The 22668-nt window shown below is 46.7% G+C and overlaps 1 protein-coding gene across 1 annotated transcript in view; it reads right to left on the bottom strand.

The window, feature by feature from the left end:
- The window catches only part of DENND6A (DENN domain containing 6A), a 57469-nt gene that overhangs the window by 12280 nt on the left and 22521 nt on the right, over positions 1–22668 (bottom strand). The window contains exons 9-14 of the mRNA XM_006130928.4: positions 16662–16717; positions 16152–16274; positions 15893–15988; positions 11362–11456; positions 4725–4790; positions 4559–4623 (exon numbers count right to left, since the gene is read on the bottom strand). Coding sequence (XP_006130990.2) covers positions 4559–4623; positions 4725–4790; positions 11362–11456; positions 15893–15988; positions 16152–16274; positions 16662–16717 — 501 coding nt within the window. The remainder of the gene's footprint in view (positions 1–4558; positions 4624–4724; positions 4791–11361; positions 11457–15892; positions 15989–16151; positions 16275–16661; positions 16718–22668) is intronic.

Below are 22668 nucleotides of genomic sequence, written 5' to 3'. Positions count from 1 at the left end.
TGGAGCCCCTGCAAATCACAACTGCTGAGAATCCATTATTAAACAGCTTAAACAGAAGCTAGGCTTTGCAACCCGTCAGTTCGCAGCAGTCACAGCAGGAGAATGGGATCAGACACCATCCGGAGGAACCCAGGACTGGGAGAAAGGAATATGGGATCCCAAGGAAACCTGGGAAGGAGATATATGGAATAGTCCACAAGATTGTACATGATGGGTGTGCCTCCATGGCCCCAATAGCGGCTATCCAACGAACCATGGTAACAACCCCCGTAGATAGTGGGGGCAGTACTACTATTACCAGTATCAGCCACCAATTTAAAATCAATGGCTGAGAGTTTGGGGACCCTGACTCGAGACACCTTTTCCAGGTGGTGCACGAACGTCGTGTTACTCGCAGGAAGGCAAGGGCTGACTATCCCGGAAGTCTACCAACTAATGGGAGTGTGTGCAGCCCCAGGGATCAGAGGCACCCTAGATAGACAGGCAGTTGACCACAGCGCTGGACTCTTGACTCTGATGGCGCCATTTGGGATACAGATAGGCAGATGTAATTTTATGGCACAGGCTGTAGCATCCACCCAGAAGCCTAATGAGGACCCCGAAAATTATTTAACCCAATGGGCCCTGATGCAGATTGACTGGTTTAGTACCAGTTGATGCCGCTGCGACTGTGATAGATGACTTACCATTTGATATCCAATCCTTAAGGCAGTGGTTCTCAACTCGTTTCAGTCCACGGACCACCAGGCCAATCAAAAAAATTTTCATGGACCACTTCTTTTTTGAGACATGATACAAAAGAACAGATAACGAACATTTTGGTTTGAAATTTATTTCTTACTAACAGATTTTTGGATTCTCTTCTCACTGACAAGCTATTCAATGTTCGGAGTGATACTTGATAATGCACAATGAATATCGCCTTCTACTGCAAGCTGATTCCTCTGTATGGACTTAACGTGCAAACACCACGAAAATCCAGTTTCACACATATAAGTTGATGCAAATGGCAAAAGAAATCTGATTGCGTGTGCTGACAGAATTGGATAACTCCCGGTCACGCTGGCCCAAAATTTCTCTATGGTAGACTGCTGGTACATGTCTTGAGCCGCAAAATCATTTTTCAGATCCAAGAATTCCTCCTGCAGATCCTCTGGAACACTATTAACATCTGCTGTAAATGGATTCCTGATGAAAGATAATCCATCCCTTGTCCTGTCTACCTCCGGAAAGTATCGTTGGAATTCGTCTCAGAGCTTCCGTACATGATCGAGATGGCTTCCTTTTCCCCCGAGCATGGCATCCGCATATGGAAATTGAACCAAATTATTGTCTTTGATTCTTACGATCCAGAGTTCCAATTTGTCAAGAAAAGCCTTGATGATGCTTTGGTGAGAGAACAGATTTGCACCTTTCCCTTGCAGCTGAAGATTCAGTTTGTTCAAGATTCCAAAAATATTGACAAGACACGGAAGTTCTAAATTTGACCGCGTCAGCACATTTCGGAATTCCTCTTTCCCTTGAGCCTGGAGAAATAAATCCAACTCCTCTCTCAATTAAAAAACTCTTTTGAGTAAGTTCCCTGCTGACAACCACCGTAAAGAAGTGTAGAACAGCAACACATTAAAGTTGGAACCCATGTCCCTGCAAAATCTTTTGAACAGCCTGGTGTTCAGAGCCGATGATTTGATATGATTCACCACTTTCACCAACACTTTGAAAATGGCGTTCAGTTGATCAGGCAATGTTTCTGATGCCAAAGCTTCCCTATGAATGAAACAATGAACTCCAGTTACCATTGGAACGCGCTGTTTCACCAGTGTTTGGAAGCCTGATCTTGAGCCCAGCATGGCAGGTGCACCATCAGTGGTGACACCCACAAGATGTACCCAATCCAGACCATGTACTTCAAAGAAATTGTTAACAATTTCCATCACATCCTGAGCTTTTGTGGTGGTATCAAGCGTCTTACAAAAAAGAAACTCGTCTTTGAAGTCTCCCTCAACCATGTATCATGCGAACACCAAAAGCTGAGAGCACAATGCAACGTCAGTCGATTCGTCCAATTGTATGGCAAACAATGGAGACTTCTTTATTTCATCCAGAACTTGTTCACTGATGTTGTGTAAGATCTCATTTATCCGTCTTGATACTGTGTTGTTAGACAGATAGATCATTCAGCTTCCTTGCTGCTTCCTTGCCAAGAACAAGCCGCACCATCTCTTTTGCACAGGGAAACACAAGTTGCTCTACAATGGTATGAGGCTTCTTGGCCTGTGCAACTTTGTATGCAACAATGTAGGAAGAGCGCACTGCATTGCTTGTCTTATTGTAGAATGAACTTGTTGAGTCGAGGCACTGCCATTTCAGACCTGATAACAGCTGCTCAAAATAATCTTCATCCTTTTGCAACAAGTTGGGGTGACACTTTGAGATGGAGTTTCATCTTAGCCGGCTTCATTGAGTCATTCCCCAAGACTCTGAAACAAACACCACATTGTGGCAAATCCATGCCTTCTTTTTCTTGACAAGTGAAGCCGAATTTGATGTAGTCCTCCGAATACTTGTGCTTGACATTTCTTCCTGTCATTGCCATTATAAACAAACTATACCACACCTGTAAAACAGCACATGTAGCACAGGATGAAAGACACAGCAACTGCTCAGCATGACGGCGGCAGCTACACTGATGCTCAAGAGCCTCAGACGGAAGTTACTGGCAACACAAAGCTGTTGCGTCCTAGGTGACGCTATGGATAACGCACCACATGCTTGTGAACATGGCATAAAGCAGCCTAATGGTGGTGCCTGCTCACGCCGTGTGACTTTGGACAATGTTCCTGTCGACCACCGAAAAAGTCACTTTGGACCACCAGTGTTCCTTGGACCACCAGTTGAGAACCACAGCCTTAAGGGATTGTGCTGTCTCTTTGACCCCATATTATTCTGGGAAACTTGCAGTTTGGCAGAATGGCCATCCAGCCAATCCAGGGGAACTAAGGGGACTGGTCCAACAGATAACTACTCACTCCAGACCACGACCACTATAAAGAAAGAAAGGGTCTCTTATGTGGCAGCAATAGAACTAGCAGTCACCTATACAAATGAGAGTGGTACAAAAGGAATGATTGGAAACCAGGGAGGGTATACCAGGGGCCGTTCCCGAGGACAAGGGCATAGGGGACTGCAGGGAGATCAAGTATACCCGTATCAAGCTGACACCTCTAAACAGCGGGGGGCGGGGGGGGGGAAGAGAGAGAGAGAGAGTTAACTGATGATGAGATTCGCCGACTAGCCTGGTGAACACTAATGCAGTACGGAGCTAACCGCACACAGTGGGATGGGGCACCCACACCTGATTTAATTAGAGAGGCTATGAGACTACAACATACTCGTAAGGGGTAGCCTGTGTAACCCCCCAGCGCACCATTACCACCACCACCACCTCGTTAGCATATAAGGAACAGCTGAAATTGGGAAATAATTCTACAGGTAGAAAGAGGTTAAACCCTAAGGATGCATTATGCACCCAGGCCCAAGGACCCAGATACAGGAGCTTCAGCAAACCCAGCCAGAGAGATGGCTCAGCAACATAGGGTGCAAAGGGGATGGAGCAGCTGGGTGAAGAAAGTGCTATGCTCCTGCCCTGCAAGCTGTTGTGAAGCCTCAAGGCATGAACAGGCTGGAAATCACTTCCCCTGCCATTCTAGAACTTAGCTGAGGGGCCGAAAGAGTTCCCCATGACAGCACCAAGTTGGGCTTTGGCCCATGCAGAGCTTGTCTCCTCCTGGCCAATGCTCTGGGCAGGAGGATCTTAAGCTTTTCTGGGGCACTAGCCTAGCCAGAGACAACGGGAGAAGGAAGGTACCTGCCAATGAACTGTGCTCTCCAACTAAAGGTTGGTTCTCAGACAGCATTGGGAACAGGTAGTGCCTTGCCAGGAGAGAGATGGTGGAGCAGAGAGGTGGAGGGAGGGAGGGTGGTAAAGAGACGAGCAGAGAGATAACAGTAAGAGGGGGAGCACATAAAAGACCTATAGGTGGGCAGCAGAGGTGACATGTTACTATGTTACTACCCACTGCCTTGCACCTGCCTGCACTCACCAGCTTCCACAACTTACAACACAAAACCAGTACCGTCTGGAAACAAGAGAGGGGACGAGGCCCTGCTAGTTGAGAGAAGGCATGCAGTGGGGGTTGCGCTGATGGACCAGCATGGGGAAGCAGCCAACCCTGTGCTGCATCTTTGACATACCACTAACCTTGCCTATGCACCCCATCATTGGCCACTAGACCACCCACATTCATCTCTGGTGGGTGAGTGGCTGCTGAGCCAGAAGCTGGCCAGTGGCAGGACCCTCTGCCCTGAACTGATGAGGGTCAGGGGAGACAATACGTTACAATGTGCCCATTTAAAAAAAAAAAAAAAGTAGGAACACAAGCTGGAGGGCTTAAATATTGGACTGTCTCTTTAAAAACAAGTCTGGTCACTCTACATATATGAATAAAAAGATTGACAAGCATACAAATAGTTTCATTGAACAGATTTGCAAGTTTACCTTCTGTAACTGTTTTATGATTTCTTCATCTCTGTTCAAGTATGTTTTATAAGATGTATAAACACCTGGAAGAAAAAAAAGGGCACAACAAAAAAACAACTAAGACATATATTTTTAGTAAAGAAAATACTAAGGCTTATGTTTTGATGATGATCAAGCATATTACCAGGTTTAGAATCCAAAGTCTTTAGGTTCTTGAGCTTTTTCACTTTCACTTGCTTTGGAACTTCACCTACCGAAATCAAATTAAAAACAACAACACCTTGAAAATCTTTCCTTTGGGTGCATGCACCAAAATACATACATTGTGTAAATACATGTGTTTATAAAACCTTATTTTTGTTTAGTACATTGCCTAATAACATAAAAAATATCAGAAATGTAGCTAAGCATTCCAACTAAACATATGCATGAAAATGTTATTATTAAACCTTGCAGACTTTTAATTGAACAAAAAGTGCTTTAAAATAAAAAAAAATTAAAATTCCTATTGGATAACTGTGATTAGCCTGGGGTATCACTCTAAATCAGTTGAAAAATGAAGTATTATTCCTGTAGCAAGAAGATTGCCTCCTCTATTCATCTTCCTTTGATTCTAATTGGGTGCATTCATTCACAATTTTGTTGATATTAAGGGTTGTCAAGCTTACTGAAATATAACTGGGGAGAGATCCACGGCCAGCATCTCTTTCCTACACAACTATTTTGTCCAGCCTAAGGGGATTTTAAAACTCTTAGAGTCATATTCCATCCCTCATTTCAAAAAAACTTCCCTAGGTCTGGTGAAGACAGTCCCTAGGCCAATAACAATAATTATACTCCAGAAGAAACACTACTTAATGCTTTCCCTTGAAAAATGGATTTCATACTGAAATATTCTGACCGAAGCTATTTCTGAATTCTTGGTCCACAGCAAAACATGGTATCAAAAGAAAAGGAGGATTAAGTGTAGACACTTAATATCACAAACAAATAATACTTTATGACCGTATCACCTGTTGGATGAAAATTTCTTTGACATTTCTGTCCACTTATCCTTCAGGTAGAAATTTTTATAAAAAGTCATGCAATTTTAAGCACTATAATGACTTAATTATGCAGGGTAATTGTGAAGCTATACCCCCATATTTTTATGGAAATATTTTTGAATATGCATAACTCAAATATGCTTTATGCAAAACAGGGCAAGCAGCCTTTCACTCAAGAACCTGTCATCCCCTGAATGTGTACATTCTATTTGTTGTATGTACAGGATGGACCTCCCTCATCCAGCACACTCGGGACCGGAGCAGTCTAGAACGAAGGGATTTACTGGACAAGAGGAGGTCCTTCCCAACATGATCTATGCTGCCCTGGCTAGGGCTCCAGTCTGGCTCCACTACTGCCTGCACAGCAGTGCCAGCCCACAGGCTGGAGCTTTGTGTCTAGTGCTGCCAGCCCCCAAGCTCTGCAGCCGGAGCTTTGAAGCTGCTGCTGCTACTGGCCCCTTACTACTGTCCAGCCACAGTGGCCGGAACTCCTTGCTGCTCCTCTACCCCACCCTCTGACATGGGGCTCCCGGCTGAGTTGCTGGCCCGCCCTGCTGCTCGTGCCCCACAGCCCGACCTCCCTATCCCTGGGCTCTGTGGTCCAGGAACATCTGTAGTTCTGCCAGACCACGGATGTTGCCAGACCCGAGAGTCTCATTTAAGGGAAGTACAACCTTTATCTTTCGCATATGCGAAGTTAGAAATACTAAGCAGAAACCTGTTTTAGTAATCTAAGTCTTCTAGTGAAAACTATTAGTGGAAATTAAGGAACTTAATGGCTTGGTCATTGTGTTTCTCCTGCAAGCCTAAAGTGTGGTTGGTCTTACAAAGACATGAGACCATGTTTCCTAGTGCTGAATTTGGTGTTTTTCCGGGGGTGGGGGAGTGGGTAGAGGAAGGAGAATTAAAAATTGGGCTCCCCACCCTGGGGAAATTTTATTTAAGGGATTGGAAGCAAAGAATGACGATATTCAACTGGCTTTTGAAACTGTGGACCCGCCTTAAGGGGAAACACAAGAACACCTAAAAAACAATCTGTATAGAGAGGGGTAGAGGAGCAATGCTAGGCTCAGACCAGAGAAAAAGAGCATCTCTGGCTTGGTAACAGCTGCACTTGAAATAAAAACTAGGGTGAGAAATATGATTTTTAACTTCTCTTACTATATTAAGGTTAGCTGGAATGCTTTGTTTTATTTTTACTCCTACTTTTTTATACTATATAAAGCACACTTATTTATTATTAACCCAGTAAAAAATAATTGGCCCCTTCCCCGTAACAACAGCTGTGCATATATCTCTTTCATTGACAAAGAAAGCAAGCTTCATGATCTTTCCATGTACAAAACTCTTATTCTCTATAAGATGGATTTATTTGCGGTTTTGGTCCCTTTTGATGGCTGGGCTCCTAGGTGCTGTCAAGTCACTGTAACTGAGTCCTCCCGGAGGTGAGCTGTTATCAGTGTCTGCACTGCTCTGCTATGGGCTAATACACAATCCCGTGCCATTGCTGAGGGAGACCAGAGCTCAGCAGGACTTGGTAGTGGGGCACCCCAGAGGGCAGACAGGCAGTCTCAGTGGTATGATCAGCATATTGGGTGACAGTCTCAACAGGATTTCTGTGATCCAACCCAAAAAATAATATTCTATGCACCTTTTAATGATGGATACTTTTAGGGCTTGTCCACAAAGGACATTAGTGTGCAGTAACCAGGATATGACTCTACAGCACACTAGCTCACTGTGCAGTAATGTTCCGTATGTACACTGCTACAGTGCTTTACTAGTTTTGTAGTACACTTCAAGGTATTTGTGTTTGTATTCTACTGGATCTAAAAGAAGCCAACATCAGAAATTAACTGAATTTCATGCGTGACCCATTAGCAAAAGTTATCAGCTATTATTTTCTTGTCAGGGATATGAAAACAGAATCATTTACGTTTTTAAAAAGATAAAAACATAGGCAGTAATGAGTATCATTACCCTCCTACCATGAAGACAAAAACCAGAATAGTTATATATATGTTAGATTAAATATCACCTTACAATATTTCCAAGAGTTGGGGTTTATTTAACACCCTTAAATTTCATGAAGAACACGAGAAACTCAATCTTGGAAACTGGCTCACAAAGCATTTAGATTAAGTTACTCCTTTATTAATCTCTAAGGGTATGTCTACACTACAAAGTTAATTCGAACTAACAGACGTTAGTTCGAATTAACTTTGATAGGCGCTACACTAGCGGAGCGCTTAGTTCGAACTAGGTAAACCTCATTTCATGAGGACTAACGCCTAGTTCGAACTTACTAGTTCGAACTAAAGGCTGTGTAGCCCTTTAGTTCGAACTAGTGGGAGGCTAGCCCTTCCCAGCTTGCCCTGCTGGCTACTCTGGCCTACACCAGGCAAACTCTACTGCCCCCCTCCCGGCCCCGGGAGCCCTTAAAGGGCCACGGGCTGGCTACACTGTTTGTGCCAGTTGCAAGGCTGCCAGCACCGTGCCAGCAGACCCTGCACCTGACACCCCATGAACCAGCCACCCGATGCCCCCCCAGCCCTCCCCCTCTTCCCATGACCAGCCTGGCGGTTCCCAGGAGCCTGCCCGGGGCCGCAAGAGGAGGGCGCCCGCGTGGTCTAGTGCGGAGATCGTGGACCTCATCCAGGTTTGGGGGGAAGCCTCCAATGTCCACGATCTCCACACTAGGCACAGGAAAGCGGCTGTCTACGGTCGCATGGCTGCCAGCCTGACCGCCAGAGGCCACCACCGCAGCAGGGAGCAGGTCCGCTGCAAAATAAAGGACCTGCGGCAGTCCTACTCCCGGGCCTGCCTGCCAGGGGCCGACCCGGAGACCTGCCCCCACTTTCTGGCTCTGGACCGCATCCTGGGGGCTCATGCCGTCCCTGCCCCCAGGGCGGTCATTGACCCCAGGGCGGAGGGACCACTCAGTGACACCGAGGAGGAGGAGACGGAGGACGCCGAGAGCCAGGAGCCTGCCAGCAGCATGCCCAGGACCCAGGACCCCCGAGGAACCCCACAGAACCGATCACCTGTGTTGTCAGAGGCTGGGGAGGCCTCCACATGTGAGTACCATCATGCTCCCCTTAGGTGTACGGGGGGCTGGGGGAAGAGGGAGCCCAGGGACCGTGCGCCTGGCCCTTGCCCACCATGGAGCAGCAGCTGGGTGTTATGCTGGGGCCCTGGCCTTGCAGAGGGGGGCTGGGTTTCACCCACCTGGGCCCCAGGGAGAACTGACCGCTGCTCTTGTTTCACCACAGCCGCAGCACCTGGGCCTGCAGGGCGCACCATCCCGCTTGCAGCAGCCACCCGTGCCCGGGCCAGCAGGAGAGCCAGGAACCAGGAGTACCACCAGCGGCGGCACCTCTGCTTCCTGGATCACCAGCTCCGCACCCAGGACCACTGGGTCCAGGAGGACCTTCGGCTGCGCCAGCGGAGCTTGGAGGCGCTGGAGGAGCAGGGCCGTGCCCTCAGAGGCCACCTCCAGAGCCTCCTCGACCGGTTCCCGCTTCCTCCTGCTCCTGCTCCCCCTGCTCCTGCTTCCTCCGCAGCCCCTGTTCCTCCTGCCCCAACCTCCACACCCAATCCCCCCTGACGCCCCCTCACCCGCAGTGTTGCAAGATGGGAGAGGCAGCCGGACCCCCACCCCTGAGCTTTCCTTTCCCTTCCTCCCTTCCACCCCCTTCCAGCTCCCTCGTCCCAGGTTTCCCCCTCCCCTCTCCCACCCTCACTCCTCCGTCCCTCCACCCCACTTATGTTAAATAAAGAGATGTTGTTTGCCAAAACAGGTGTCTTTATTTGACATTAGGAAGGGTGGTTAGGAAGGGGAAAGGGGAAGGTGGGGAGGGTGGAAGAAGGTCCCAGTGGGGCATGCAGGGAGAGTTCAGTCCTCCTCCTCCTCCACCAGGAAGCTCTCCCGCAGGGCTTCCCGGATCCGGACAGCCCCCCGGTGGGCTTCCCGGACAGCGGCGGTGTGGGGCTGAGTGTAGTGGCCAGCCATGCGGTCAGCCTCAGCCATCCAGGCTGGCAGGAAAGCCTGCCTCTTTCTCTCACACAAATTGTGCAGCACAGAACATGCTGCCACTACAGGAGGTATATTGTGCTCGGCGAGGTCCAGTTGAGTGAGGAGGCATCAAAAGCGGGCTTTCAGTCGCCCGAAGGCCCCCTCCACCACTATGTGGGCCCTGGTAAGCCTGGCATTGAAGGCCTGGCGGGAGGGATTGAGGTGCCCCGTGTAGGGCTTCATCAGCCACGGCTGTAGGGGGTAGGCGGCATCCTCCACCAGGCAGACGGGCATGTCCACGTCCCCGACCCTGATGTGGCGGTCGGGGAAGAAGGTCCTGGCGTGCAGCCTCTGGCACATGGAGGAGTTGCGGTACACCCGTGTGTCGTGTGCCTTGCCGGACCAGCCCACATTAATGTCCGTGAACTGTCCCCGGTGGTCACACACGGCCTGCAGGATCACGGAGAAGTACCCCTTGCGGTTGACGTACCGGGAGGCCTGGTGTTCCAGGGCACGGATGGGGATGTGCGTCCCGTTGATGGCCACCCTGCGGAGCAGCACCCGGTTAATGGCCCTGACCACCTGGGGAGAGACACAGCAAAGCGCGAATCAGTGGGGCGCCCGGAGGGCTGGGAGTGTTCGTGCCCTGGCAGTGCCCCGTGCCCCACTCCCGGAAGCAACCCCCCCGGGCGGCGTGTAGTATGGCCGGGAGAGACCGGTGCAGGGCACTTTCACCTCCTCCCTCCCCCCCTTTTTTCCTGGGGAGGCCCATCCCCTCCTTGCATCCCTCCTCCCCCCCTGGTCCAGTGGCCGATGAGTGCCGTACCTGCATGAGCACTGCTCCGACGGTGGATCTCCCCACACCGAACTGGTTCCCGACGGATCGGTAGCTGTCTGGCGTGGAGAGCTTCCAGAGGGCAATGGCCACGCACTTCTGGAGGGGGATGGCGGGCCTCATGTGAGTGTCCCTTCTGCGCAGGGCAGGGGCGAGCCACTCGCAGAGCTCCATGAAGGTGTCCCTCCTCATCCTGAAATTCTGGGTCCACTATTGGTCTTCCCAGCGGTCCAGGACGATGCGGTCCCACCAGTCGCTGCTGGTGTCCAGACGCCAGATGCGGTGGGGCACGCCGGCGTCCGGGCGCCGCTGCGGCTCCTCCATGGCCCCCAGGGCGGCCAGGCGGAGAGGCAGGGGGCTGACGTGCACCAGGCAACCTCCAGCCATTGCTGGCAGGCTTGCAGCAGCAAGTCCAGAAAGTGCACCAGAAGGTGCAGGGCGAGCTCTGTCTCCATGTTGCCACCTGCGGCGGCGGCCCCGAAGGGAAGCACCAACACAGACGGGCACAGAGACCAACGCTTTGCTGTCCCTCGGCGAGGTAGGCAAGCAAGCGGAAAAGCTGAGAACTGGCTGTCCAGGGGGGTCCCTTTAAGCACAAGCCTCAGATAGCCTCAGACAGCAGCCACACAACGCAACTACTGACCTGATGCCCTGCCAGAACTGGTTTCAGGTGCCCTTAAATGCCCCCCTGCGTCCAATCAGTGTGGACGCACTAGTTCGAATTAGCAAAACGCTAATTCGAACTAGTTTTTAGGTCTAGCTGCGCTAGTTCGAATTAGCTTAGTTCGAATTAACTAATTCGAACTAAGTTAGTTCGAATTAGTGCTGTAGTGTAGACATACCCCAAGGCTTTACTAAAGGCAAAAAAGGCAAGATTTTTTTTTAAAACACATTTGGAGGCAGAGTAGTAGAGCTTACGTTTTACCTGGAAGTTTAATCTCTCCTATTCGGACAATATGTGGCCAGTGCTGAAGTGTTTTAGCAAAAAAAGGGTTCGTCACTCCTAAAATGACAGAAGGCCTAGAAAAATAAAGAACAGAAATTCTTCAGTCAAGAGAGCAACAGTTTGTACCACTAAAATATAGATATCAAGGACTATTCTAACTTGAAACGATTCTTAAGAGTTAGCAATTAATACGAACACAAAGAAATAATTACCCGTATGAAACATTTATTTAAAACATATTTCCCAAAATCTCAGCTTTCAAAGGACAGCATGCAGATCATATACATCATAGACTAAGTATGCTTCCCCTTGCTCCTCCTCACCTCTGGCTGTGTTCCAAGTCCTACCTCCTGCCACATCCCCATTTTCTTCTGGTGCCCTGTCTGGCCCCGTTCCCAGCCGTGGCACGGTTCCATACCCAGCTGGGAGTCCAACACCAGCCCACATCATGGCCCAGCTGCAACTCTACTCCCAGCCCCTTGCCAGTGTAATACTGACAGGCAGAACTGAACCTAAAACCTATGGAAGCTTAGTGAATGAGCCTTTGCCACTTAAGCTAAAAGCTAGCTGGCTTTCAACTAGGTCTGTAGAGCACATTCTTTGTTCTCTCTCTATGTAAGTGATCCAAGTGCCACTAGATGGCTCAATACACCATACCCAGTATGTGTGTGGGTTATACCAGTGCCCAGCTTCCATCTATTCCTGAAATGAGGCAGAGACTGGGGGCAAGGTTGGGAGTGGAGTTGCACCTGGCCCCAGGTCCAGCACAACCTGGCTGTTACCCCAGTCCTGACCCCAGCCTCAGCCACTAGGACTGGCCCCACTCCTCGCCCTAGCTATGAAGCACATACAGGGGTAAATTGGGGGCATGTCTCAAAAGTTTGAGGACTGCTGCCTTAAGAAGAAAGCAGACAGTAAATATTATCTGGATTAAGGCTAGAAATAAGAGTGAACTGTCTCAAGTTGTTTTTTAGCTGAAATCATTTTTGGCAATGACAATTTGTTTATTAAAGGACACAGAAAGTAAATTCTTAAAGGGTTCATTGCCAATACCTGCCTGCCCAAGTTGGAGCCAACCAACAGGGATCAAAGCTCCCTTGAGTGCTCCAATGACCGTCACGGGCGGTAAGAAGGAACTGAGGTGGGGGAGCACTGGCAGGGGTACTTATGCCTCGCCATAGCGGCGTCACTCTAGCGGGCGCCCTGCCAGCACTACGGGTACCGCTAGGGAAAACGCTCCGGAAGACGCGGTGCACGCGGTGCGCACATCTAATCTGAATGGACATGAGAAACCACCAGAAGAAGAAGAATTTCAAGTAATTCCAACAGTAGGCATAATCTTATTTAAAGTATACTCTGTAATAAAACAGCTTTTCTGCCGCCAAGTATCATGTTCTACACACTCTAGGCTAAGTTCTCCTCAGTTGCACTGGTACAACCCTAGAGAATCTATGGAGTTTAACTGCCTTTACATAGATATAACACCTATTTCATCTTGTGTGTATCTAAATGCCAAATGGCTACTTCAAGCTTTTTCTTATGACAAAGAGTTGTTTAAAAACTTGTGTCAGCCCATACACTTCATCAAATGACCTACAGTTCTTCCAGATGACCCAAAAGTTTAAGAGGTAAGAAACGTATTAGATCATCTGGCCTATTTCCCTTATGATGCAAGCTTGTTTGCCATTAGAAAATACTGTATTTTCTAAAATTAAACTGAAGTTGTCTCAGATCTTGGGAGAGAATTTCACAGTTCAATGTATTTCACTGTAAGTAATTTTTCCTTTTTAGTTTGTACTATTGTTATAGATCTGCCAGTCCCAGTAAAGAGGAGAGACAAGGTAAATAAGACAATATCTAAAGTTGCACCAACTTTTGTTGGTTAAAGAGACTAGTTTTCAAGCAACACTAGTTTTCAGGTCTGGGAAAGGTAATCTGAGTGTCACAACTAAATACAATATGGAACAAATTGTTCATCATGTGTTAACTCCTTATGGTTAAATGAGCAACTGTCTACTCCAGTCACAGGGCAAAGATTACTGTAATGAAACATAACTGGTGGGGCTCTATTAAGTCCATTATTTTCAGGGTCTAGCCAAGTCATTAATTTAAGCTCCCAGGCTTCACTTTTGAAGGTGTTCGTGCAGGTTTCCTTTGAGGACTGTGAGGTCAGATGTGGAGTGATAATTTTTTCACAGTGTACTTTTGTCTTATTTTTTAAATGAGCTCACACATTAAAATAAGACAAAAAATCCCATCATAAAAAGATCACCCTCATGCTTTAGTACTGCATGGAAACTACTGTCAAAATTCACCGTCTTTAGAACAAAGGTGTCTCAGAAATAAAGGTCATTTTCCAGTATCTAAAATTTTTAATGAAGAAAAGCAGAAAGATGCATTTTTCACTCCTGTGTATGAAAACAGCTATAATTTTTGAACATGGGTCACTAAAGTTCAGCCAAACACTACTCTGGATTCCATGTAACTGGTTATTCAATTTGTAATTTACTTGCTAAACGTAACTAAACCACAAATGTAGTGCCCAGGTTCGGATGCTTTTCCATTACCATATTCTCTGAGAAGGATTTAAAAAAAAAAAAAAATTCAGCAAGTCATGCTTTAAAGGAATCTTGTTCAGAAAATGATCAGTAAATCTAATGGAAATAATCACTGATTAAGCTGTAATAATTCAGTAAAATATTTATTTTGAATACAAGTATATGGTCTAGTTAACAACATTTGGATATATATCCTAAGTGCCACAATTAGGTCTAAGAAAAATTATGAAAATTCAAGATCTCAATCATATTTCCCAAATTAATACAAAAATCCACAAATATGACTGGTACATTCATACAAGTTCTCTGAGGAAGCACACATTTTTTTCTTAAGATCCATCTACACTGGAAAATTAAATGGAATAGATGCTGTGAATCAATAGGTATTCCAGGATAGATCCTAAAATGGATGCTCTATTCCAAAATGTGTAATTTTATATGCAGTCATTATTTTGGAAAAGAGTGACTTCTTTCCCCGAATACATCATCTTCATGAACTATTCTGGAATACCTAGCTCTGTCTTAGATATTCTGGTCAGTTCCCCATGTAGATAAGCCCTTACTGAAGAGCAAAGCATCTGTTTTCATTCAGGATTCAACTCTTTCACCAATCTGACTTCAAGTGTGATTCTAAATATGAGATGATTAGGATACCACCACATATTTCAGATCATCTTCTCTCTCTTAACTAGCTGGAATAACTATAATTAAAGCAGAATCATGTACATGTAAGAATGGAAGGCATTCCGGATGCAAAACCCAGTACACCTAAACCACCTTGACAGCTGTTTGTACAGCCGCAACCTCCCTTGGAAGCCCATTTCAGAACTTAATTACCCTAAAGTTAAAACATTTCTCCTGATTAATTAAGGCTATGTCTGCACAGCAGAGCTTTTCCAGGATACTGGAGGTATCTCGGAAAAGCTCTGCCGAGTCCAAGGAACGCATCTGCTTTTCTGAAAAAAATTCCAGAAAAGCAGACAAATTTTTTCGGCATCCCTGTAAACCTCGTTCTACGAGGAAGAAGGGATGTTCCAAAAGACTTTTTTTCCCCTGACATTTGGCCCCGTGTAGATGGGCCAAATGTCGAAAAGCCTCTTTCAGAAGACAAGCGGAAAAAGATACACAAATTGCGGTTCACAATTTGCATATCTTTTTCATACTTTTCTTAGTAGAGTAGACATAGCCCAAGTCTCTCTAGATGCAGATGAAACCTGTTACTTCTTGTCCTATCTTTAAGAGGCATGAAGAACAATGGACCATTATCCTCTTTATAACAGTCTTAACATACCTCAAGACTGATCAGGTTCCACCGCCCAATCAGTTGTCAGTTATCAAGACAAAGCATGCTCAGATTTGCTTTAGGTTTATAAATCATAGCTTATAAAGACAAGTTAAAAAGTCTTTATCATATTCATTGGTCCCTTCAGGACTCTCTCCAATCTGTCGTGATCATTCTTAGAGAGCAGGGCCTAAAAATGAACAAAACTCTTCAGCTTGAATCTGGCCAGGTCTCACATACAACACTGCTATTAATAAACCCAGAAGGGTATTGGCCTCTCTCACAACTGCATCACACTGTTAACTCATATTGCATTTGTGATCCAATATAACAGCCAGAGCCTTTTCAGCACTACTAATGCCTAGCGAGTTAACTATTTAATACAAAATGAGAGAGAACTATAGCTTACTATGTTACAACACCAAAAAGAAGGGGGTTTCTTTCCAAAGTGTCCAAAACCGAAGTCTCAGAAAGTGAGCTTTATTCTTTAAAAGCGGCGAGGAGTCCTGTGGCACCTTATAGACTAACCGAAGTGTTGGAGCATAAGCTTTCGTGGGCAAAGACCCACTTCGTCAGATGCATTTATTCTTTAGTTTCCACTTTAAAACACTGTTATGGAGCAAGAATGACCTGATCATTAACTTTTACATCTGTAATCCATGTTACTTACGGGGCTTGTGTACGAGTGGTATATTCTTTGAATTCACTATCATGTATAGTGAAATAGGGCCTAAAATCACTGCAGTACTTCAAAGGTGAAATGCAACTGTGGAGCAGAAACATAGATGGTTAAATTAAGTATATGCATAAAGATACTTCACATAAAGAGACACTAAAAAATGTCAAATTTCTAGAGCTTCATTGGATGCTATTCAATATTCCTTTCAGATCAACAGAACTTAACTGTAAGGACACTCTATTATATTTACCTAACAAGTGCCAGAACAGTTTCTGAAGATTCAGAAGGTGATGGTGCCATAACAACCACTGGTTCTCCTAACAACACTAGTTCCCAAAGCATCTGAATGTGAAAGAACACTGGACAGAAGCATCTGAAAACAGATTTATAGAAGTATACAGACACTTTTCAATATATTTATCACCAGAATAAATACAAATTACAGTTAAAAGGACACAACTAGATAAAGGACATTTGAAAACTACAGTGAATATTTTCCTGTTTTCCCTGTTAGAATAGTTTTCACATAAATAAATATCCAATTACATAGACTTTGCTACTTACTGTAGTTACTTTCAACCAGTATTAAATATGCTTTCCTTTAGTCATCTTAATAAAAACAATGCTTTAACAACTATTTGCAATGATGCTGTTAAAATTAGTTGGTTAACTAGAGCATCATGTTTCATAAAGCTCCCACTGGCCTCAGAATAATTTGCGAGCATTCAATACGACTAAAAAAGTCTGGTCAAATTTTTACCTGAAAAGATCCACTTCATGAACAGTAGGTAAAGCAATCGAGATTTGTGTGTCTGCCTAAAACGCAGAAATTAACTATTTAGTCAGTATAACACAATTAAAAGTATTGAATAAAAGTTGCCCTCTAATGGACCAAACATGGTAACACAGGACATGTACTATGTCATATCCATATTAGTTCTTTACCTGTGCTAATGATAAAGTAAGGATATCAGTTACGCTTGCAGCAATTGTACAGAAGTCTGCCTCAGCCTGAGAATGATACCAAATGATTAAGACATTTCAGTCCATGATATAATTTTAAGGAGAAAATAAAAGCAGACAAGTGGTTTATCATATCCATGGCTTGTATGACCAAACATGGAACTTTTAGGGGGCTGTCCCCTGCATAGTAATTTTTGAGTCAGCTTCTCAGTAGCCAAATACTGAGGAAGCTACACTCCATCCACCTCCATCCTGAAATCCAAGTGAAGAATTTATAGGTATTTAAAGAAATGTTGTTCCAGAGGCTACAATTGCTGGTGAGTAGTTTTCAGGGGAAGTTTAAGGCAATGATTTTGTCTTTAAGCCTTAAATGGCTTATTGCTTGGTAACCTTACTTTATGGGTGCCAACTGTAATGGTATCAACTAAGCTGCTTGAACTAACAGTCTTCTGAAGCTTTAGGTTTCAACCAGTAAGGGGTTATGCCCCCAGTTGCTTAGCATCTCTCAGTACCTTAAATGTTATACTTCTGTGGCGCTCAGTCCTGATGCCAACAGACCGAATACAAGCATCCAGATCACAACAGGACTTGTTCTTTCTGAAAAGTAACCCCACCACTCTCCCAGTCCCAAATGTTACCCATATCCTCTGCCAATATGTCAGTCTGCTGAGATTCCCAGAATAGTGAGTTACAATGTTACACCCCTCTCCCCTGTCAACCTGAGCAAATTAGAGTTTTGCTAATGTGGCAGCTCTCTGCCAACAACCTGTGTGCCTTACCAGCAACTTCTTCAGTCCAACCCTTGCTGGTAATAAATAGTGAACAACCCTCTCCTAGAACACTCAGAAGTAATTGAGTTAATTGCTCCTTTAATTAGACAATACAATGCATCTTGTTAACGTCAATCCCCAGATAAATTCTTATTTCAATCACAGAACTAAATTGCTTTATAGAAAAATTAAAACAAGTTTATTAAACAAGAAGTCATAGATTTAAATCCTCCTATGTATAAGAAGTAGATAGTCATGATTACAAACAACAGGAAGGGTACACTTTTAAAAGTACACAAGAACTGAAATACTATGTCAGACCAGAGGTCCATATAGTCCAGTATGCTGTCTCCCAACAGAGGCCAATGCCAGGTACTTCAGAGGGAATGAGCAGAATAGTGATCCATTGTCTGTCACTCATTTTCAACTTCTGGCCAAGAGAGGTAGGGACACCATTCCTGCACATCCTGGCTCATAGCTATTAATGGATCTTTCCTCCATTAACTTATCTAATTCTGTTTTGAACCCTGCTACAGTCTTGGCTTCCACAACATCTTCTGGCAAAGCATTCCACAAGTTGACTCTATAACTCAAGAAAGTTATAACCCTTGCCTAAGTATGTTTTTCACCTATATTTAGTTCCAGTTAGGGATGCAATAGTGGGGGGGAAGTAAGGGTCGGGCGGAACGGGGCTAGCCGTGGGATATCGGGGGAGGGAGTGAACCGGCTGGGAGGGGGCGGGGCTCGGCGGGAGTAAGGGGGGGCGGGAAGCGCAGCTGGGGGGTATCGGGGGCCGCGAGGGTGGCCAGGAGGAAGGGAGGTAGTGCAAAAGCTTATAGGTTAATGCTATAGACTTTACACATTTCCCTCTCCCCCACCCCACCCGTAAATTTTTTAGCAGGCTGGCCAGGAGCCTGGCTCAATCCAGGCTTGTGATGGGTCCGGATCCCCTCTCCCAGACAGGAGCTGCTACCTCTTTATTAGAGGTAGCAGCACAGGGTGACAGGCAGCCAGTCTGCAAGGGGAGCTGGTTTTTAAACTCCAGCACAAAATGGCAGGGTGCTCCTCGGGAGTGAGGCTGGAGTGCACTGGCTGCCAGCCCCACCCCTGGGGACTACAGAATAGTCAACTAACCAATAAGAATTCATGAGGTTACTCGACTATCAATTAACCAATATTTAACATCCTTAGTCCCAGTGACTTCAATCCTTTGATTAAAGGACCCAGGGTATCTCTACACTGCCACCCTAGTTTGAACTAGGGTGGCTAAGGTAGGCATTCGAAGTTGCAAATGAAGCCCGGGATTTAAATATCCCGGCCTTCATTTGCATCTTGCCGGGCGCCGCCATTTTTAAATCCCCATTAGTGCTGACTCCGCGCCCGCGGCTACATGCGGCACGGAGTAGGTAGTTCGAATTAGGCTCTCTAATTCGAACTACCTCTACACCTCGTTCCACGTGGAGTAACGGTAGTGCTACAGCCCCATGGTGGGACAGCGGGGCAGAGGGGGCTGGAGTGCCAACGCAGGCTCTCCAATGCTGGGGAGGAGCCGCAAGCCTCGGGGGCCAGATCCAGGCAAGTGCGGGGCTGCAGGTTCCCCACCCCTGCACTAAAGCATTCCTTTGTGCTTTTCACAGGGAATACGTTACATCAATAGTGGGGAACCTGTGGTCCACGAGCTATATGAGGTCTATTGGGGATCTATTTATGGCCCATGAGACATTTTGTTTACCATTGCCCACTAGGGCTGCCAGATGGCTGAAACAAAAATACTAACCCAAAAAAAAACACCGGGAAAAAATTTTGTTGAAGGAAAAAAGAAAGTGGGAGGGGGGACAAAGTTATTGAGCAAAAAGGCTCCAAGAACCTGGATCACTGCTAGGGATTAACAGATAGTCATTTAAAAAAGAAGAAGGAAAAAAAAAAAACTGGACACGCTTCATATGGGCGGGGGGAAGGGAACAGTGCTGGCCGGGAAGGGAGGGGCCTGGGAACAGCTAATGGGGCAGGCCGGAGGAGATGGGGGGGGCAACGGGAAGTAGGGCTGGTCGTGGGGGGAAGGAAGGGTCGGGCGGAACGGGGTTGGCCGTGGGATATCAGGCGAGGGGGGGAACCGGCTGGGAGGGGGCGGGGCTGGGCGGGGGTAAGGGGGGGCGGGAAGCGCAGCTAGGGGGGTTCAGGGGCCGCGAGGGTGGCCAGGAGGAAGGGGGAGTGGGAAGCACAGCTGATGGGGGTGCGGCGGCACTGGCCGAGAGGAAGGGGGGGTGGGAAGCAGAGCTGGTGGGGGAGGGAGGTGTGCAGCGGCGCTGGGTGGGGGAGATCAGGAAGAGGAACGGGCAGGCAGGAAGCAGAGCTGGGGAAAGAGGGGTAGGGGTCTGGCTGGGGAAGATCAGGAGGGGAAGTGGGAGAGAACCGGCCGGCCAGGAAGGGGGGGGGGTGGTGAGCAAATTGGCCGGCGGGGAGCGGGACTGACCTGGACACTTGCTTCCTGCCCTGCGCAGGCTCCCGGCGACGCACTAGCAAGGAGGAGGCTTCCCCTCCTCCTCACACTCAATGGACTGAGGCCTCCCGGCAGCAATCGCAGCCCCACCTCCCTGCTGGGACTCCCAGCCACTCCCCCCGCCCACACTAGAATTCCGTGCGATGTGCCACCAAAAAAAATCAGAAAATACCGGACACTGCGAATGTCTGGTATTTTCTGATTTTTTTTACTGGACAGAGCACGCAAATACCAGACTGTCCGGTACAATACCGGACACCTGGCAACCCTATTGCCCACATGCAGGGTTGCTGGATTCTGCTGGTTTCCATCCATGTAGTTTCTTTTTCCTAATAGGGATATAAAATCCCATTTAATCAGTTAACCAATTAAACAGGATCCTGCAGGCAGGGGGACTGCTCGGGCTGGGCCAGCTGCATTGCACCATGGGCAGGTAGGTGCACCAGCCTGACCCAGCTGATGATTAACCAGTAACATCCCTATTTCCTACCTATGTTACTAAAGTGACACACACACAACATGAGCACATGAAGGAAGGTGCATGCTGATTGGTGCATGCTGGGTGGGGTTGCGACTTCTTTGGAGGATAGGGACATAATTCAAAATGACCTTAGCAAGTTAGAGAAATGGTCAGAGGTAAACAGGATGAGGTTTAATAAAGAGAAATGCAAAGTGCTCCACTTAGGAAGGAACAATCAGTTCCATACATACAAGATGGGAAGCGACTGTCTAGGAAGGAGCATGGCGGAAAGGGATCTAGGGGTCATAGTGGACCACAAGTTGAATATGAGTCAACAGTGTGATGCTGTTGCCAAAAAAGCAAATATGATTCTAGGTTGTATCAACAGGTGTGTTGTAAGCAAAACTCGTGAAGTCATTCTGCCGCTCTACTCTGCACTAGTTAGGCCTCAGCTGGAGTACTGTGTCCAGTTCTGGGCGCCACATTTCAAGAAAGATGTGGAGAAATTGGAAAGGGTATAGAGAAGAGCGACAAGAATGATTAAAGGTCTAGAGAACATGACCTATGAAGCCAGGCTTCATGAACTGGGCTTGTTTAGTTTGGAAAAAAGAAGATTAAGGGGGGACATGATAGCGGTTTTCAAATATCTAAAAGGGTGTCACAAGGAGGAAGGAGAAAATTTGTTCCTCTTGGTTTCTGAGGACAGGACAAGGAGTAATGGGCTTAAAGTGCAGCAGGGGAGGTTTAGATTGGACATTAGGAAAAAATTCCTAACTGTCAGGGTGGTCAAATATTGGAATAAATTGCCAAGGGAGGTGGTGGAATCTCCCTCTCTGTAGATATTTAAGAACAGGTTAGATAGACATCTGTCAGGGATGGTGTAGGTGGAGCTTGGTCCTGCCTTGAGGGCAGGGGGCTGGACTCGATGACCTCTTGAGGTCCCTTCCAGTCCTATTATTCTATGATTCTATGATTGCGCCCATTGCCTGTAAGAGCCATACACGCCCTTGGCATCCAATCAAAGCACTGCTACAGTTCAATCATCACATCCCACAAATTCTAGGTATACAAGTGCAGTTAGCAAAACTGCCCTACTTAAAGAGACCGTTTTGGTTATGACAAACTTGCGGCCCACTGAGATGAAGGAGGGCCACTCGTGCAGCCCACTCACTAGTCTAGATTGCCCATCGCTTCATTACACTGTGCTCCAGTATCTGTATCAACTTGCAGTTTGTGATCTAGATGCCTGATATGTTCAGCCTTCAGTAATTGGGTGCCTAACTATCTATCATCAATACTGCTTGTAACTGTATGACAGCACAGTCATTTTGATTTTTATAATCTCTCTCTCTCCAAATATAAAAAAAGATTTCCTGCAGGACAACAGAACAATGTCATCACGTCATCTGCGTCCACAGGAGCCAAGCCCCACCCACTTCCAGCCTGGTCCTCCTCAGGGGCTACGCTGTGGCCCTGGCCCAGCCCTCTCCCCCCCCTCCCCCCGCCGTCCCCAGAGGCCGGGGGCAAGAGAGGGGATAGAGCCAGGGCTTGAGAAGCCTTGTCATCCCAGGGTGGGGGGTGAGGGGCAGGCAGAGGAGAGCTCATTACATTTTGTACAGTCAAAGAAGCCATCTCAAATTGCTTTCACTTTTTCCCCCACACAGAGAGACAAACACCTACAGGATCTAAATAGAGCATTCAGGAAACTGAAATACCCACCCGGAGAAGTGAAAAGGAGAAAAAAAAAAAAAAAAAAAAAAAAAAAGAATCTATAGAGCCAAAAAAATACCCAGACATGAACTACTTCAAGACAGGCCAAAAAGGGAAAACAATAGAATTCCACTTGTCATTACCTACAGTCCACAACTTAAATCTCTCCAATGCATTATCAATAATCTACAACTTATCTTGGAAAATGATTCCTCACTCTCAGAGGCCTTGTGGGAAAGGCCAATCCTTGCTTACAGAGAATCTCCTAACCTCAGACAAATTCTTTCCAGTAACCACGCAACAAACCTCCATCATAATCACCCAGGAACCTACCCCTGCAATCAGCCCCGGTGCCAACTCCGCT

This window comes from Pelodiscus sinensis, chromosome 11, assembly GCF_049634645.1.
Source record: "Pelodiscus sinensis isolate JC-2024 chromosome 11, ASM4963464v1, whole genome shotgun sequence".
NCBI classification, from domain to species: domain Eukaryota; kingdom Metazoa; phylum Chordata; order Testudines; family Trionychidae; genus Pelodiscus; species Pelodiscus sinensis.
The sequence above is the reverse complement of the archived record's forward strand: the minus strand, read 5'-3'. Positions and strand labels throughout refer to the sequence as shown.